The following is a 19,218-nucleotide window of genomic DNA, read 5'->3' on the forward strand; positions in this document are numbered from 1 at the left end:
ATTTCTGGATTACAGGTGATTTAAGAATACTCTGGGAGACGTTACATCATGAAAACATGTTGCAATAGTAAAACAAATACATTAGCCTATTTACTTTTATTGCTCTTGCTGTTAACTGATTTCTGGGATAAATCTTGCTTATAATAATGTTTATCTTGACGATCTATTATTATCACCTAACCATCTTTCTCTAAGTGTTTCTTATGCATAATTTATGGTTGCTTATTAAAGCATTTTAACATTGTATAGTAATCATAATGCAAACTAATCATTCATGTATTCCATGAACATTTACTGCATGGCTACCATATGTCAAGCACTGAACACAATATAAAGAAAATAAATAGACAAAAATTCCTGTGCCTAGTGTACACGTAGCCTACTATAGAAGACACAATTCAAATTAACTCAAAAGATATTTGCTGAGCGCCTATCATATGTCAACAGGGCCAGACTAAGAAATGTGAGCACCTAAAGCAGGCTGTTACCTTAGCACCTCATCAAGTTCATAATCCTTAAGGGTTTGTGAATAATTATTTAGTGGAGGCAGACAGAACATGATCTTTTTATTAACAAAAGTTGTACGTCTTTTCTTGTTGTACTTGTGGTTTTCTGAGCCAGAACAATTCTTGATTAAACTCAGGCTATTTAGAATTTAGACAATAAAAAGTCCTTCATTTTGGTGTACAGCACTCCTCCATTCAGTTTTTAAAAAGTGGCATGTGAGTTGGGAGCTTTGGAAGATGTTTGGCACCTGGGTATAATCCTTCTTGCTACATGAATCAGTCCTATCAGCCTTCCCTTACTTTAAAATTCTGTGATCAATCCTGAGAAGTTTGGCATCTCTGCTTCTTTTAATAGTTGTTGAGAGCAATCCTTTTGCACACTGACAAGACAAAACATAGTTTTGCCTGCTCAGAGGTTATCTTCCCTCCCTAAATCCACTTTGCTGTTGATTTACAAAGCAAACAAAGGATAAAACTCTGCCAGTGATAAATGTTTGCTTCTCTTTAGTGTTATATATCCTGCAACTATCAGTGCTTTTTCACCAAAATGATTATTCTTTATTTCAATGCAGTATCACATAGCAGTGTTATTGAAAATACTTTAAGTGAAAATCAGGGTTTCAATTACATTTGGTGGAGTGCATACAACACCATAGATGAACATAACTGCCAGATGAACATAGACCATTTATATTTTGCCAAATTCCCACATAGGCAGGCAGTGGTGGTCATGTCACAACCCACATCTCTTCTGGGAAGCTGATGAATTTCTTCTGATGTGTATAGTAAGATGCTCCCAGATATCAGAAACATAAAATTGTTGTGGAAAAGTTATCAAAAGAAGGAAAGGAGTTAGGATTTTAGGCCTGGTCTCATGCCAGACTATCTCAGTTCAAACTCCTAAGTTTATCAGTTGGGTTTTCATTCCTGAAATCTCTTTTCACACACTAAAAATATCAAAATTGTGTATAGAAATAAAATACAAATGCATACCTTTAAAATTACTATGTATAAAAGCAAAGCATCTAAAATCTATATTGTAAATACCCTTTAAGAGAATTTTTTGTCATGGGCTAAATCTAATGTTAGTTGTAGAGAAAATGGCTTTTTTCTTGCAAGCCCAGACTTTTCTTCCCTTTTTCTTTTTCCCTTTTCTTGTTTTTCCTTTTCCTTTCTCTTTCTTTTCTTTCCCCCCTCCTTCCTTCCTTCCTTTCCTTTTTTTTTTCCCAAGGAACTTCAAACTACATTTAAAGTTGGAATTCACTCTTTGGAGAATTCCCATTATTGATTCAATATGCAGAACGCTTCTGAAAGTCTTTGAATGATAAATGTTGGATAAGGAAGATCCTTCATGGAATCTTTTTTAGTTATGCCTTGCTCACTTTTTTTTGCAGTACGGGGGCCTCTCACTGTTGTGGCCTCTCCCGTTGTGGAGCACAGGCTCCGGACGTGCAGGCTCAGTGGCCATGGCTCACGGGCCCAGCCACTCTGCGGCATATGGGATCTTCCCGGACCGGGGCACGAACCCGTGTCCCCTGCATCGGCAGGCGGACTCTCAACCACTGCGCCACCAGGGAAGCCTTGCCTTGCTCACTTTTTAATGGAAGTTAAACTCCTGTTATATACAACAATCTTTCTTTTCTATGGTTTCCTGTTAAATTTTCTGGAAAAATATTTCATTTTTATATATCAGTGCTAATACTCCATCCCAGAAATCTGACTATAGACCAACTACTTCTCTCCTTGAATAGATAAAAGCATCCTTTGTAGCACTGAAAGTTCCTTATTTAATGTTTTAATTAAGCATGTTGTTAAAATTTCAAAGACAGACAATGCCTTTGACCAAATTCTTGCCAGGTTCAGAGATATGTGGATTCATAGCATCTTATCATGTACTCAGGCAATCAATTCCTTTTTAATCTGATTAATTTTCCATAGTATTAACCTTTTACTGTGGATTGTAGAGGCTTAGTCTTGGTGGATTTGGAAGGCATCAACATTGATTTTGTGTTAGTTGAGGTTGTTAGGCAGTCATGAATACGAGTTTGCTACTTACCATGTTGTTTCAATTTATGATAAGAATGACTGTGAAAAGAGAGGGCTGGGCTGCAAGTCAGATCACCTTAAATTAGGAAGCTTCTATGTCAGAGCTGAGAAAATAGGCTGTGCTATCCTTGGAGAAGGTGTCTAATGCTACCTGAGAGATCTAAGAAGGTTTTGTAAGGGGAAGAAATTCCTGGATAAATTTTAGAGTATGAATAAAAGATTTTTGGCAAGAGACTTCGACACACAGGGGACAGGACATAAAAAATTCGGCAGGCATGAAATAAATCGTGCATTCTAGAACCCGTGAAGACTACTCTGTGGCTCAGTTGCAGGGTGCAGTGGGAGGTGAGGCTGGATACACAGGCAGGGACCAGAACCTGAAGAACCTTTTAGGCCATTCTAAGGAATTTGACAGACTCCTTTAAATGTTGGAGAGCTGCAGAAGGATTTCTAGCAATCTTAGAAAGAAAACTGGCACAGTGTGAAAGCTGCATTGGCATGGGGGTGAATCTGGCGGGAGATTCCAATCAAGAGAGTGTTGCAGCTTATCAGATGACAAATTATCAAGTCCTGAATTAAAACATGGCTGTGGAGATGGAGAAAAAGGGTACATTGGAGAGTAAATAAATAAAATTGACAGAATTTGCTGATGAATGAGGAGGTTAAGTCTGTGACTCACTTTTTTGACGTGAATGACTAGGATAAAGTTTATATTTTTACATGAGTTAGGGGATATAGCTGCAGTAGTTATAGTATATACATGCAAAATCCATTTATACACACACACATATATTAAATTTCACATTAAAATATAACTATTTAAAAAACAAGCTCTCATGAGGTGATGCAAGCTTGCTGTAGCACACCGTTACCTGTGACCTGTGCCACGTGATTTTGGGAAGCACTTCTCTCGATAGAGGCTGCAGCTAGCATGTGTGTGGTGTGTGTGTGTACATACTCATATGTGCTCACTTAATCTTGAATCATGGAATCATAGAGGTTTAGAATTTATAGGAATTTTGAAGATCATCTGTTACTGTTTTTTTAAACAAATCAGGAAATTAATCAGGAGAGGTTAAGTTACCTCCCAAAGTAATAGAACTAGCTGGTTTTATTTTGATTAACACGCTACATCTTGCGGTACACGGGTGTCTCACTGTTGTGGCCTCTACCATTGCGGAGCACCGACTCCGGACGCGCAGGCTCAGCGGCCATGGCTCACGGGCCCAGCCACTCCACAGCATGTGGGATCTTCCCGGACCGGGGCACGAACCTGCGTCCCCTGCATCGGCAGATGGACTCCCAACCACTGCGCCACCAGGGAAGCCCAACACGCTACATCTTAATTTGAGTAGTTAGCTCTGCTGAGTCTCTTGAAAGAGATTAACCATTATGGTTGCCGTTAACCATTAACTTATTAGCCCTATTTGAATTATTTTATTTATATGTTCTTTGTTTTACTAATGAAAATTATACCTTGATCAGAAAATATCATAAGTTCATATATTTGGTGATTTTTAAGAACATGGAGACGTTGTGATTATTGGATAAGCACATAAAAACATTAAGGCTGAAATTTGTGTTTGGAGGGAGATAAAGTATTTATACATTTAACAGAAGGAAAATGCTATGACTTAGGAATAAAAGGTGTAATTATAAAAACAAAGAGCCCAGTAAAGCTTTGAAAAGCAAAAGCATTATGAAAACATCCACTTTTTTTTTATCATTTTGCAATGGCCTTGACATGGTTTGAGAGTTTAATATAAAAATAATTTCTCCCTGAAGTTATTCATTACTCCTTTTTACATGTTTTAAATAATTTGCTATTTTTTTCTTGTTTTAATAACGGTCAAGCTAAATCCTCAGCCTAATTAGAAGGTACAGTAATTTGCTGATGAAAAGGGGTCAAGAATCTTTGTAAGTGAATTGATTCCTCTGAAGATCAAATTGACCAAACTTGGACCGCTCTCTCTTTTCCCATGTTCCACATATTTATTGACATTTCCTGGAGGGTAGTTGGCACAGGCACGCTGATATTACACTAGATTAACGTCACGTTGCTGACAGATGAATGCCTTTACAATTGTCAATGGACGAGACACAGGAACATATCAGACCGCGTTGGTAAATCAGGGAGAAAAGTGGGAAAGTCACCCACCACTGGAGATGTAAAGCACATCGTCCTAGGTTTAAAAATGATTCTTTAGGTTAATCTGTGAGCAAATTGATTGATGAAGTAACGAAACAGTACACTTGGGTAGGCATTGTAGCAACTACATTTAAACCCCTTTTTAGTCCTGTTTTGGAAACTGGATGGCAATATTGCACAATAGAAGCAAATAGTGAGCTAAAAAAATATAGTTTTGATTCCCTTATATGTTCAAATCATTATGACAGGTGCCTTGGTGGGAGATAATTTTAATTATTCCAGAAGCTTGAAATCCGTTTAGGTAGAGACTTTAAGTATCAGAAGAGTGAATATTATTGTCTTTAAATAACTGTTATTATTAACCCTATCCTCATATAGAGAATCTGAGGCCTCAAGTGAATAAAGAAGTACGAAGAGAGAGAGCTTGTTAGCGGCAGCTCACTGTGGTCACGCACTGGTCTTTCTGATTCCAGGAACTGTGAGCTTCAGCTTTGTGCCTCATTACAATACATACTTATTGTTAAATGGCTTGGGCAAACAGTTGCTCTAGGAGTGCAGTAAAAACTAGAATATGGCGTGTTCTTTTAAATTCAGACTATTTCAAGCTCTGAATATGGTGATTATAATGAACTTTCTTCATTTGGCAGAATCTGTGGAGCTTTTCAAATGATAGGTCATAACAGCCCCCCTAACTTTTAAAATTACTTAGTTAATAGGGATTCTTGTTGGCAAACTTGCTCTAGAAACCTATGCATCTCCCAAGAAGATAAGTACTTATTAGAAACTTATTTAAGAAATTTGGTCTACTCCCCAGGACAGTGAACAATGAGGACAGCTTCTGAACTCTTCTAAAAAATTACTGGTAATTATGGAAAGTTAAGTACAAGTAGTACCAACATAGTTATTAGCACCACAAATCTGATAGGCGTCCTCCTAAAAGAGAGCTATAAACTGCATAATATAATTCTGAAAACAAATAAGGCCTGTCACCATATATCATAGCTGTATCTTATTATAACAAAAGAAAAATATATTATGGGTTAAAAATTGGAGGACATGACCTCTAGGGACTTTTGACTCTGAGTTACTGTGACTTTAGCAATTTTTGAATACATAAATATATTTTTATATTTAAATGTATATATTTATGTTTATATTTAAACTATATATTTACATATTATATTTAAATATATATTTATATAAATATATATTTCTGTAGAATATTTGAAGTAAGTACTGTGCTTCTGTAAGTAAACCACCATGAATTATTTCATAGCTCTAAATGTGTTCAAAGTAGACTTGCCATTATTGACATGTCACACCCTGGGGCATGTACAGCAGACACATTCATGGGTAAAAGCAATGGTACTTATGTGCTTGGTGGTCACCTGGGCTTCTGCTCTTTCTTCCCCCAAAGATAAGGTGCTAATAAGCAGACCCTTAAAATCTCTAACCATGCACCTACTGTAGGGTTGGGCATTTTTATGTTAAACTGTGATCTGAGGGATTTAAAGGTTTGTAAAGAAGGTGATGTACATGATGATTATCTGTCAACACGTGTGTGTGTGTGTGTCCTGTGTATCCTTCCAGGGTTTTCACAGCAATGTTGATGAGCTTAGCATCCAGCGCTCTTATATTTGGTGGAGAAAAGGAGCGATGCAAGGGATGTGGGGGCTGATAGAGGAAATGTGATAGAGTTGAAAGGGAACTGCAATGAGCTGACTGGAAGCCCAAAGACTCAGAACACTGTAGGAGAAGCAATCAAGAGAAATGTACTGAAAAGTTGGAATCGAGAGCACAGTCTCAAGGAGGCATGAATTTAAAGATCAGGCCTGGAAAGCAGGCTCTCCCTCTGAAAAGACATCACAAGCTACCATCCCACCTTTGAACCAGATCAATGACAATTTAATGTTAACAGTTAAAAGTGAGGACTCTGCACTCAGACTGCCTGGGTTTGAATCCTGGCCTAGCACCAGTTACATGACATTAGTCAAATCAAACAATAGATCTATGTCCCAGGAAAATGAAGGTAATAGTATCTACCTAGTAGGGTTGTTGTCAAGATTAATTGAGTTAATTTATGTAGAGCCCTTACAACAGTGCCTAGCAGGGGGTCAATTTCAATTCATAATATGTGTTATAATAGTAATAACCATATATGCATGGTTTATATATATACATGACACATATGTGTGTGTGTGTGTGTGTGTGTGTATATATATATATATATATGCCTTATATATACCTCTACCAGTCACATTATTATTATTATTACTACTTTTATTTTTCCCAAGCAAAAGACTTCAGAGAATGACATTGAGCACATAATATGCTGCTTTTTTTTTTTTTAACATCTTTATAGGGGTATAATTGCTTTACAATAGTGTGTGTGTTTCTGCTTTATAACAAAGTGAATCAGTTATACATATACATATGTTCCCATATCTCTTCCCTCTTGCGTCTCCCTCCCTCCCACCCTCCCACCCTCCCTATCCCACCCCTCCAGGCGGTCACAAAGCACTGAACTGATCTCCCTGTGCTATGCAGCTGCTTCCCACTAGCTATCTACCTTACGTTTGGTAGTGTATATATGTCCATGCCTCTCTCTTGCTTTGTCACAGCTCACCCTTCCCCCTCCCCATATCCTCAAGTCCGTTCTCTAGTAGGTCTGTGTCTTTATTCCTGTCTTACCCCTAGGTTCTTCATGACATTTTTTTTTCTTAAATTCCATATATATGTGTTAGCATACGGTATTTGTCTTTCTCTTTCTGAGAGCACATAGTATGCTTCTCAATCCAGTTTTGAACTGCTGAGCCCTTTCTTCAAACAACATTAAATACTTAGAACAAGTATTAGAACGAGGTGCTCTGGTTGAATTAATGGTGCCTGAAGCATTCCCTGCTGCCCATCCCTCAGACTCCCATGGAGACCCCTGGGTACCACTATGGAGCACATTTTGAAAACTGCTGATGTGGTGGGAAGAATCCAAGGCTTGGCATCAAGACCTGGAATCAGGTTCCATCTGCCATTAACAGGTTGTGTGACCTTCAGCAGGTGTTCCCTGGGCCTCTGTTTCTTGATCCATACACTGTAAAGAGTTAGACTAGTTCAACGGTTTTCAAACTCTTCCACTTCAAACTCCCAAGTGTTCCAGAGAAGTGCACCAGGACCTTTTGGGGAGTGGGTGGTAGGGAGAATGCTGGGTGAGGAGCGGGAATCCAGCAACTTCCAACAGGGCTCCCCTGTTCATATATCGGAGTTCTGTAATATTTGTTTGAAGAATGAGTACCACTGCTAAAGAAATTTTGACTAGATGATAAAAGTTTCTTCAGTTTCAGTTGTTCTCTAGTTCTCAGAAATTCACTCACTGAACCACAGTAGAAGAAGTAAAAGCATGAATGAAATTCTAAATCTGAAGAAACTGAGTAACAGGGGAAGCAGTATGGACGATTCACAAGGTGCTGTGCAGTGACCCATATATATCAGTATCTCTGATATCCAGGGAAAAAGCAAAACCTCTGTGACATGAATTTTATTTGGATACTTTGGGTTTTTTGTGTTCATGGGAGCATACACTGGCACAATGATAATAAGTTTGTGGACCAATGAGAAATATTACTGTAGGAATAGTATATACTTAAAATCTGAAGACAACTAAAATGAACAATTATTGAAACATTGTATGTTGCAGGACTTTTCTTGGTGGTTAGTGATTTCAGAAAATATATCCCTTGCAAAGTAAATGTCAAATTAAAATTATACATCTATGATTGCCGTGTTGCTATCAGAAGTATATATGAGCTCAAAAGCTCTTGACTTGGGCTTCCCTGGTGGTACAGTGGTTGAGAGTCCACCTGCCGATGCAGGGGACGCAGGTTCGTGCTCCGGTCCAGGAAGATCCCACGTGCCGCGGAGCGGCTGGGCCCGTGCGTGAGCCATGGCCGCTGAGCCTGGGCCCGTGAGCACAGGCCGCTGAGCCTGTGCCCCGCAATGGGAGACACCACAACAGTGAGAGGCCCGCGTACTGTAAAAAAAAAAAAAAAAAGAAAAAGCTCTTGACTTGATTGAGATTTGAATAATGAAACGTGTTTAGGTAAATCAAGTTTCTATGTTCTCTCTGGAAATAAAGCTTGTAACTGATGAGTCTGTGGGTCATGCTTAGATTGGCCCTAAATTTAGTCCCTCTCATGTTCACCTTGTTAAAAGCAATGGAAAACCTATAAACATATGTGACTATATAGGGAGAGTGGTAGCATCTGTTTATCTGTAATTTCAATAATGATTAATATGCAACAACAAGGGCTGATTACACTTATAAACTTCACATATAGTGTGAGTTGACGGCTGTCCAGTGATTTTTCTCTTCAGTTATATTTCCCTCCCACCATTCAAAACTCTCACTACTGTGTCATTGTGTGTGTGTGTGTGTGTGTGTGTGTGTGTGTGTGTGTGTTAAAGTATAATATTTTCAGTTTCACAGCTGAAATATGTTAGCTTGGAGCAATATCACCCATTAACACTTCATCATGGCTTAGTCTATCAGACTACTTCCAGAGACCCAAGTCCTGGGGGACTGACACTTGTAACAATTCAGTGGGGGTTAGAAATCAGAAAGGTATGCGGCATGGAGGAGGAGTGTGCATCCACCTGGAGACCAGAGTGGGGATGTGGGCAACCATGAGGTCCTGTTGGGCTGGACAAAGGGCAAGATGTTGACTGAGGGGTGCACATATGGAGGAGAATTGCAGAGGCCAAAAGTTGCCTTTTGTGACCTAGCCCAGTGCTTTGTACATAATCCATCTTCAGTAAGTGATGGCTGAATCAAATTATTTTTGTCCTAGGCTGGTTTTGGCTAGAACTAAACTTGAGATTTAATGTTAATATATTTTAGTTATTAAAAAGATTTTGTATGGCTTATTTTCTGAAATCAAATTTTTTAAAGAGGCATGATTTCCTGTTTTAAATTCATTTAAATAATACCTTTTGTGCCGGAAAAGAATCTTTTTTAAGGAAAAACACTTCAAATATAAAGCATAAATAATTCTTCCTTTAATAAGACAGTTCCTATTATAACCATTGAATAATACATCTGCTGCAAGGATGTTATTTTTTTCACCAGTCCATGTGCACAGCTCTGATTAGAGGAAGCAAAAGATGCACATCTCCTTCAAGTGGTAAATTAGACCCAGTGGGGAAAAGGTGTATTTTATTATGACAGACTTTATAATTATGAAAGTTCCAAATAGGCCTCTTTAAAAAAAAAACTTTAAAAATATAATTCTCCATCTCAAATCTGTTATGGTGTTATGGTGACTATTGATTTCAGAAAAATGTACATTAAGAGCATCTTCCTCCAGTGTTAATATCATTATTGCACCACAAAACATTTTATATAAAGGTCTCTTGAAGAATAAATTTTAATAAACATCCTTTCCATACTTTTTCTTCTACCCAAGATTTGCTCACATCTGCAGTTTTCAGAATATGCCCACAAATGTTACAGTATCTTTACAAAATAAGACCAATCAGAAGATAATTCTCAACCCAGGTGACTTGGTTTAAGCCTTGACTCTATTGTTCATTTTTATCGCTGTTCAGAGGCACTTTTTAAAAAAAAAATCATATCCACATAACATTTAAAAATAAGGTTTTAGGGCTTCCCTGGTGGCGCAGTGGTTGAGAGTCCGCCTGCCGATGCAGGGGACACGGGTTCGTGCCCCGGTCCGGGAAGATCCCACATGCCGCGGAGCGGCTGGGTCCGTGAGCCATAGCCGCTGAGCCTGCGCGTCCGGAGCCTGTGCTCCGCAACGGGAGAGGCCACAAACAGTGAGAGGCCCGCGTACCGCCAAAAAAAAAAAAAAAAAAGAGGTTTTAAAAAAGTTTTAAAAATACATTGTTATCACCAAACATATTACAAGATTTGTATTAACCTTTTTCTATCCATTTCCAGGGCTACAGCAACACACAAAGGCCAGATTATCTTCAAAGATGCTTTAGCCCAGCAACTGTGTGAACAAGGAGGTAAGAATCATCTTTGACTTCTTCGTATTGGTTGTGTCAGAATTATTCATGGTAGGTCCTATGTACTGAGTAAGCATTTCATGACTATTACTTGATCATGGCACTTTAAAAATGGAATTATTGACCCCTTAATATCTCTAATAATTATTTAGTTACTACTTATTGATAAAGATCTGTAGAGTTCTGAAGATACTAAGTGTGAGTGAAATAAACCAGAGAAAATTTATATTCTTTTCATAGTTTTTTTTCCCTAATGAGTTATATTTACTTGTCCTGGAAATATAAAATCTTACTAATTTTAGAATTTTACAAAAACACATCTGCATAATTTACCACTTAAATTTCTTGTTAACTTTGTCGAAAATATTTGTTTATAGCTTTTAATATTTGAGTGTGTTATAGATGATCGTGTATGTAGTATCAATATGCTTGTTTCAACTGTGTGCACTATTAATTTCAGATGCAACATCATTTCAGATGCGTTAAGTGTACATTAAGTAGTCACATTAAGCTTTGTCACTGCCTCATGCACATCCAGACTCTCACCCATGCCAAAGTCTCATAGATGCACATATGTGAACGTATGCACATGCACACAATGAAAAAAATGTCATCCCATTTTCACCATTATCATAGGCATATTATCAGTTTTTGTTTACAGAGTTCTATTTTGGGGGAAACTTGTTAACTTAAGAATTACATTATTGAATGTAAAGGAAATTTCTACTAATTATCTCTCTACTAAGGAGACTCTAATGGGTTTAAGACAGAAATTAGGAAAATTATGTGGGTTTTTGAAAGGCTTAAGAAAGTACCAATTGTTATTTATAGTCATATATATCACCAATATGGCTTTATCTAAGTAATGAGACACTTGATGACCATTACTGGTAAACTTCTGATAGTTTACCTAATAACTCTTGAATCAGAAAACCCCATTCTAATTCTAGTTTCACATATATTATCAGTGTTCTTAGTTTATTTGAACAGATTTGTATTCTGTGACTTTTGAGAATGCAAAAGTGTGATAGCCTTTGTGTAGGCTCAAGAAATCTACCACAATGTAAATCTTTTTCCAGACTATAAAAATGTTCACGTTACTGAAAATATAGAACACCATATAGCAGTGAACGTTAATATCCTGAAAACTGCATAGCGTCAGGAAAAGACATGTCTAATTTTACTGACATTTATCATTGCCTAAAAGCTGATTTCTTTTAAGCCTTGAATTTTTGAGTCTCTTCTGTTGTAAATGAATTGTTGGGATTGGGTTCATTTGAAATGAAAAGGAAAAACCAAGAAAAATCAGTGGGAAAAAATTCTCAACCAGTGAGGGAAAAAAATGCCTTACATAATAGTAATGTTACACATGACCATGATTTACATGATGGTAGACTGGGATGTTATTAAAAATTCTATTCAGCCCAGGACCAGAGGAAAACATTGAGCTTTTTCAACAGCACCTAATCAATTGAAATCATATCAATCCATCCAAGATAGGGTGGAAAGGATGCTAACAAGATTGATTGCTTCCTGCTGTCAGGAATAATAAGGGAAATAATTGGTGCTATAAAACATATATTTATTTTGGCCCTCTCCACTTTTAATTAAAACATCAATTATCTCCTCAAATAAAATAACATAAATTTAACATGTAATAATATCCTATGCATTGGATGAGGAATATCTAATATAAGTATTAAAGAGAGTAAAATGACAGTCTCTGTATATCTACCACAGGACAATGCCTTTCAGTCACAACGTACTTGGTAGGTTTGTTGATTTTAATTAAATTAAGGAATTTAAACAAAAATTTTGCTTGTAGAGCTTGAAGATAGCTATTATTACAAGATGATTGCTGGCTAAGCATATTAACTATTTTTTTTTTATTGAAGTATAGTTGATTTACTATGTTGTGTTAATTTCTGCTATACAGCAAAGTGATTCAGTTATATATATATGCATTCTTTTCTATATTCTTTTCCATTATGGTTTATCCCAGGATATTGAATACAGTTCCCTGTGCTATACAATAGGACTTTGTTGTTTATGCATCCTATATATAATAGTTTGCATCTAAGCATATTAAAAAAGTAAAAGAATCAGAAAACATACTAATGATGTATTAGATGGCATGTAATCTTGATCCCCTTCCTTAAAAGGCGTTCAGTGAAGGATTTTATTCTGCAAACATGTATCCAGCCCCTGCAAGCCCCTGTCCTAGTGCACAGTGCTAAATATGGATATAAAAGTAAAAACAGCCATTTCCTGTTCTTGAAGGCTGGGATCACAGAGGTAGCTAGATTCGCCTGGGGTGGTTAGGAAAGACATCCTGAGGATCAAATCCTGAAGGGTCAGCCGCAGTTTAAGAAAAAATAGGAGGGAAGATTCCATCTCTCTTATCCTTCCCATTGCTACTGACCCACCTTAGATGAGGACCCATCCCCTCCTTGGGGAATTGCTTACTAGCCTCTTCCCTAGTTTCCCTGCTCCCACTTTCTCTGTGCTCTATACAGAGCTGCTAACATGGAAATAGGATTCTATCATTTCCCTGCTTCAAACCCTTCAATATCTCAATTGGAGGCAACAGTTTATCTTCAGAGTAGAATCCCTACTGCTATACGAGGAAAATCCTTCACAATCTGGCCTCAGTTTTCCTCCCCTGCCTCATTTCTTGTCATCCTTTCTTTTCTCCTTAAAATTCCTGGCATGCATGTCACTTGATCACCAGTGTTATTGGTACTCTATACCCTCCCTGTCTTCTTTGCCTGGTCGACCCTTTTTCATCTTCTTGTCTTCTTCGTCTAGCTCAGGCTTTCAGACCCTGCTTTGGTATTACCTCCTCCTGAAAAAAAAGTCTCTGATCCCCCTTACAGTCCTCCTCGATCTGGTCTTAGCGACTCTCGTGCATGGTGACATAACTCTGAAGGTGCAGGAATAATGCAAATGGAAACACTGTTAGCACTACTATGTGCCAGACTGCACCCTCAGCACTCCACAAACATGGACTCGTTTAAGCTTTACTGCAGCCCCCTGAACTATTATTATCTGCACTTGACACATGAGGAAACAAAGGCACAGTGAGAATAACTTAAGGTCACACAGCTAGAAATTGACCAAGCTGGGATTGGATCCCAGGCAGTTTGGCCAGTAGCCCACGGTATTAGCATTCATATTACATTGCCTTTCAAAGAAATCTCTTCCTTAAGCATGCATTCGTTCATTTGATAACTATTCATTGTGTGTTGTAATAAGAGCATTAACGCACATGCCTTGTCTGCTGTTCACTATAAGCTCCTTGAGGGTAGGGACTGTGCTCTTTATTGCTGAATCTCTAAAGCTTTCCACGATGTGCAGTGCACAGTGTGCACCCAATAAATGTTATTGAACGAACGAATAGTTGGAGTACAGTGGTTGGATTTCAACGTGTTGGCCTGAGGAAGCTGCTTTCCGTCCCACAGGGCTCTCCAGCAGCCTGCTGAGTAGAGAGGCAGTTTGGAGACACATCAGGATACAGATGCTGAGGAGGCAATGTACTCATCCAGGGAGTTCCCCGGAGAAGGGAGGAAGGGGCCCAGTGTGGAATGCTAGCCATTGCAGGGACGGAAGAGGGAACTCTGGGAGAAAGGACAAGCTTCAGAAATAGGGGTACTAGGGAAGAATTTTCAACATGGGAGAGGCGTTCAAAAGGGACAGAGGCTTCCAAAAGAATGGTGAGGAGAACAAGAAAAATGCTATAGGATTTTTCAATTAACAGGTCATTGGCAATTTATAAGTGAGGACGGTTTCGGGAGAGGCCAGACTACATGAGCATCTAAGCATATTAAAGCCTTACAGGTTGGAAAGCTGTTGCCCAGGGTTTGGAGTCAGACAGTCAAGGGAAGACAAATTGTTGTGAGTTGAGAAGTATTTAAAGTTGAGGCTTTGAAAAAATCTAAGATTAAAAGGAGAGAAAGGGCAGCCCCAGTGGAAAGCAGGTTCAAGGGAAAGATGGGTTCATTCTCTCTCTCTCTCTCTCTCTCTCTCTCTCTCTCTCTCTCTCACACACACACACACACACACACACACAGTGTTTATAGACTTTCACTGCCTTGTAGACAAAGACCATCAGGCGCACACCTAGAGTTGAACAGATGGGGTTTAGTGCTCATTCCAGAATAGGAAAAGGTACATCATTGGGAACTATGGTGTGGGTCAGTAAGTGGAAATTATAAAAGGAACCATTATGATATTTGGGCCTATATTTTGTAATTTGGGCTCAGGTTTAAGGAGGTGGGGCTTTGCTCTGGATTGGATGCTATTAGCAAGTGTGGGTATTCTATGGTTGGGGATCTCAATAAATCTTATCCATAGGGAGGGCAGAGCAGAGCCAGGCTAAGGCTGTAATTGATAAAGAAGCAGCAGTTACTCCTATCAGCCAGGAGAGAGGGATGCATGGTATATTGTGAGTTGGACAATGTTCTGGTTGTGCTTGCATTCAGATGTGATTATAAAGTGGTCCTTTGTCTGTCTTGACCCATCATGATCACAGAGTGGCTTTGTCTGAAGCTGATGTTCTGTGAAATTGTTTCTGTTCACTGGAAGAGCACCAAGGCCCAGCTGTGAGTGCCAGGCCAGCTCCTGGATGTCAGGAGCTGCTTTTCCTTTCTTGAGGCCTGAGGGGAGAATGATGCTAAGAGGCAGTCATTTCCTTTTGGATTTAGCCTTTACGAGGACTTTTGAATCATAGAGAAGTAGGTCTGGATCCAGGCTTTGTGTGACCATACTCTCCAGAATCCCTAGCACAAAGTACAAGCTCAGTAAATGATAAAGGGAAGGCATCTTGCTGGAGCAAAATTTTATTCAAGGTCAGCCAGGAGGAAATAAAAAGACGAAGTAGATCAGTGTGGTGAGATTATGGACATTTAATTTTTTTCTTTGAACTTATCTGTATTTTCTAATATTTTTTTTACAGTGAGCTTATATTATTTGGGTTATAATATATGTTTCCCCAAAACACAACAAATATAAGGTTATACTTATGAAGAAGGAGGGACAACTCTGCTGAAGCAGGTGGAATAAATCACTTCTAAGGACTGAAGGAAAATTCTGAATTACAACTCCCATGTCTCCTCCTGTGTGAGGTCTTGCCTGTCTCCCTTAACGTGATTGGTCTATGTTGTTATAATTATTTGTTTAAATACTCATGCTCACCCCATCACCCCGACTTGAAGCTTCTTGAGCCCAGCAACTTAATTTTTTGTTTTTCTTAACATCTAACAATGCTTGGCATAAAACAGACACTCTAAATGTTTGCTGAATATCACCTTAAACATTATACATCTGAAAAATCTCTGTCTTTCTTGAAAAAATCTTCTTTAACCCTGAACTTTTGCTGCGGAACACCATGAGGCAGTGTGGCTGTCACCAAAGCAGTGTTCTCTACACTGACCTCAGGTTGAAAAATGATGAATCATTGCGTTAAGAAATCTGAAAACTATTCACAGATTTCCATCTAAACACTAATGAGTCCCCTGAATGCTCTTGGGACATAAATCAGGTTTGGGGATTTTATGTCTTCACCTTGAATCCTGAGGTCCTAAGTAATTATAAACACATATCCAGCTGAATTCTGCTGACAAGGTAGTACAGACGAGGAAGCAGAGTTTTCTCATGTCCAGTCTGGTGTGGGGTAGGCGGTTGCCAGTTGTATACTCCCAATTGTTTTGAAAGCGGAAGATGCTTAGGTTCATTCACCAGCAGTAGAGAATAAAGAAGTGAATTCATTTAACATTCAGTACTCAACAAAGGATTTTTGAATGCCTGCCATGGGCCAGGCTAAGCTAGATCTTGGGATATGGTAGTGAACAGAGCAAAGATCCCTGCTTTACTAGAGCCTACATTGTAGTGGAGAAGATAGACAATTAATATGAGATATAATAAATGAGTAAATGTGATACCATGTTAGAAGGTGGCAAGTGCTGTAGGGAAAAAAAAAGACCTCAGAACAGGGCAGGGTAAAATTACACAGTTGGGTAGAAGGGGGAAAGGCAGTTTGCAATTTTAAATAGGGTGGCAGGTAAGTCAGGCAGGCCTCAGTGGGAAGTAACATAGCAAAGACCAAGAAGGTATCTGTGGGATTGCCCAAAATGTCATTAGGTGATTTTAAAGACAGATGTGGTAGTGGTTTCTTTTGTTTTTGTTTTTTTTAACATCTTTATTGGAGTATAATTGCTTTACAATGGTGTGTTAGTTTCTGCTTCATAACAAAGTGAATCAGTTATACATATACATATGTCCCCATATCTCTTCACTCTTGCATCTCCCTCCCACCCTCCCTATCCCACCCCTCCAGGCGGTCACAAAGCACCGAGCTGATCTCCCTATGCTATGCGGCTGCTTCCCACTAGCTATCTATTTTACGTTTGGTAGTGTATATATGTCCATGCCACTCTCTCACTTTGTCCCAGCTTACCCTTCCCCCTCCCAGTATCCTCAAGTCCATTCTCTAGTAGGTCTGCATCTTTATTCCCATCTTGCCCCTAGATTCTTCATGACCATTTTTTTTTTTGTGGTAGTGTTTTGTGAACTACTCTTAGAGGTGATCAAAGCAAAGGATTGAGGCAATTTCAGAATTGACTGAAAACCTGAAAGGAACTAGAAGAAGTCAGTCTTTTGCAAGAAGTATTATTGTCAAACAGTCTAGAAAGAGATGCAGACCTAATCCATATTCCTCAGAATCATGTAAACAGAGTTTCTGCTGAAAATGTTGATGTATGTGGTATGTATAGACTGAGGATGAGGAATAATATTTGAATGTATGCTCTTGATCCTAGCTCTGTAGCTTCCTTATGTGTAGATTAGCAACAAAGCCAGGAAGGTTAACTTGACAAAACTGTACACCACTTACGAGTGGCAGGATTAGAATCCAAATCTCTGGCTGACTCACAGCCCAAGGTGGGTTCCATTTTACCAAATAGATTCTTAAATTAAAAAAATCCAACATTAAAAAGCCTTAGGAATTACAACTTCAATAAACAAGATCACCACTGCTGCCTTAATTCCCTGAACACCCAGGAGAGAACACACACTTTTGAGCCCTTGTAAGACAAAGGTGTCAAGTGTCAAGCAGATGTGAGTGTATCGAGCGTGGCCACTGCTGGTGCCGCAGTGTGCACAGATCACGGTGGAGGCACGGGCAGGAGTGGGCGTATACTCATTGGCCTGTGAACTGCTTGGCATAACCTCTTCAAACACACACATCTAGTAGGTCTGCGTCTTTATTCCTGTCCTGCCCCTAGGTTCTTCAGAACCATTTTTTTTTTTTAGATTCCATATATGTGTGTTAGCATATGGTATTTGTTTTTCTCTTTCTGACTTCCTTCACTCTGTATGACAGTCTCTAGGTCCATCCACCTCACTACAAATAACTCAATTTCGTTTCTTTTTATGGCTGAGTAATATTCCATTATATATATGTGCCACATCTTCTTTATCCATTCATCTGTCAGTGGACACTTAGGTTGCTTCCATGTCCTGGCTATTGTAAATAGAGCTGCAGTGAACATTGTGGTACATGACTCTTTCTGAATTATGGTTTTCTCAGGGTATATGCCCAGTAGTGGGATTGCTGGGCCGTATGGTAGTTTTATTTTTAGTTTTTTAAGGAACCTCCATACTGTTCTCCATAGTGGCTGTATCCATTTACATTCCCACCAACAGTGCAAGAGGGTTCCCTTTTCACCACACCCTCTCCAGCATTTACTGTTTGTAGATTTTTTTTTTTTTTGCTGTACGTGGGCCTCTCACTGCTGTGCCTCTCCCGTTGCGGAGCACAGGCTCCGGACGCGCAGGCCCAGCGGCCATGGCTCACGGGCCCAGCCGCTCCGCGGCACGTGGGATCCTCCCGGACCGGGGCGTGAACCCACATCCCCTGCATCGGCAGGCGGACTCTCAACCACTGCGCCACCAGGGAAGCCCTGTTTGTAGATTTTTTTGATAATGGCCATTCTGACTGGTGTGAGGTGATACCTCACTGTACTTTTGATTTGCATTTCTCTAATGATTACTGATGTTGAGCATCCGTCATGTGTTTGTTGGCGATCTGTATATCTTCTTTGGAGAAATGTCTGTTTAGGTCTTCTGGCCATTTTTGGATTGGGTTGTTTGTTTTTTTGATATTGAGCTGAATGAGCTGCTTGTAAAGTTTGGAGATTAATCCTTTTTCAGTTTCTTCATTTGCAAATATTTTCTCCCATTCTGAGGGTTGTCTTTTCATCTTGTTTATGGTTCCCTGTGCTGTGCAAAAGCTTTGAAGTTTCATTAGGTCCCATTTGTTTATTTTTGTTTTTATTTCCATTTCTCTAGGAGGTGGGTCAAAAAGGATCTTGCTGTGATTTATGTCCTAGAGTGTTCTGCCTTTGTTTTCCGTTAAGAATTTTATAGTATCTAGCCTTACCTTTAGGTCTTTAATCCATTTGGAGTTTATTTTTGTGTATGGTGTTAGGGAGTGTTCAA

General features: G+C 39.0%; 1 protein-coding gene across 1 annotated transcript in view; it reads left to right on the plus strand.

Annotated features, from left to right (window-relative positions):
* RELN (reelin) overlaps window positions 1-19,218 on the plus strand; it is a 511,249-nt gene that overhangs the window by 201,135 nt on the left and 290,896 nt on the right. Inside the window, exon 4 of the mRNA XM_082846929.1 lies at window positions 10,652-10,722. Coding sequence (XP_082703055.1) covers window positions 10,652-10,722 — 71 coding nt within the window. The remainder of the gene's footprint in view (window positions 1-10,651; window positions 10,723-19,218) is intronic.

The sequence above is a fragment of the Leucopleurus acutus genome (assembly GCF_964270905.1).
Source record: "Leucopleurus acutus genome assembly, chromosome: 9".
Taxonomy (NCBI): Eukaryota; Metazoa; Chordata; class Mammalia; order Artiodactyla; family Delphinidae; genus Leucopleurus; species Leucopleurus acutus.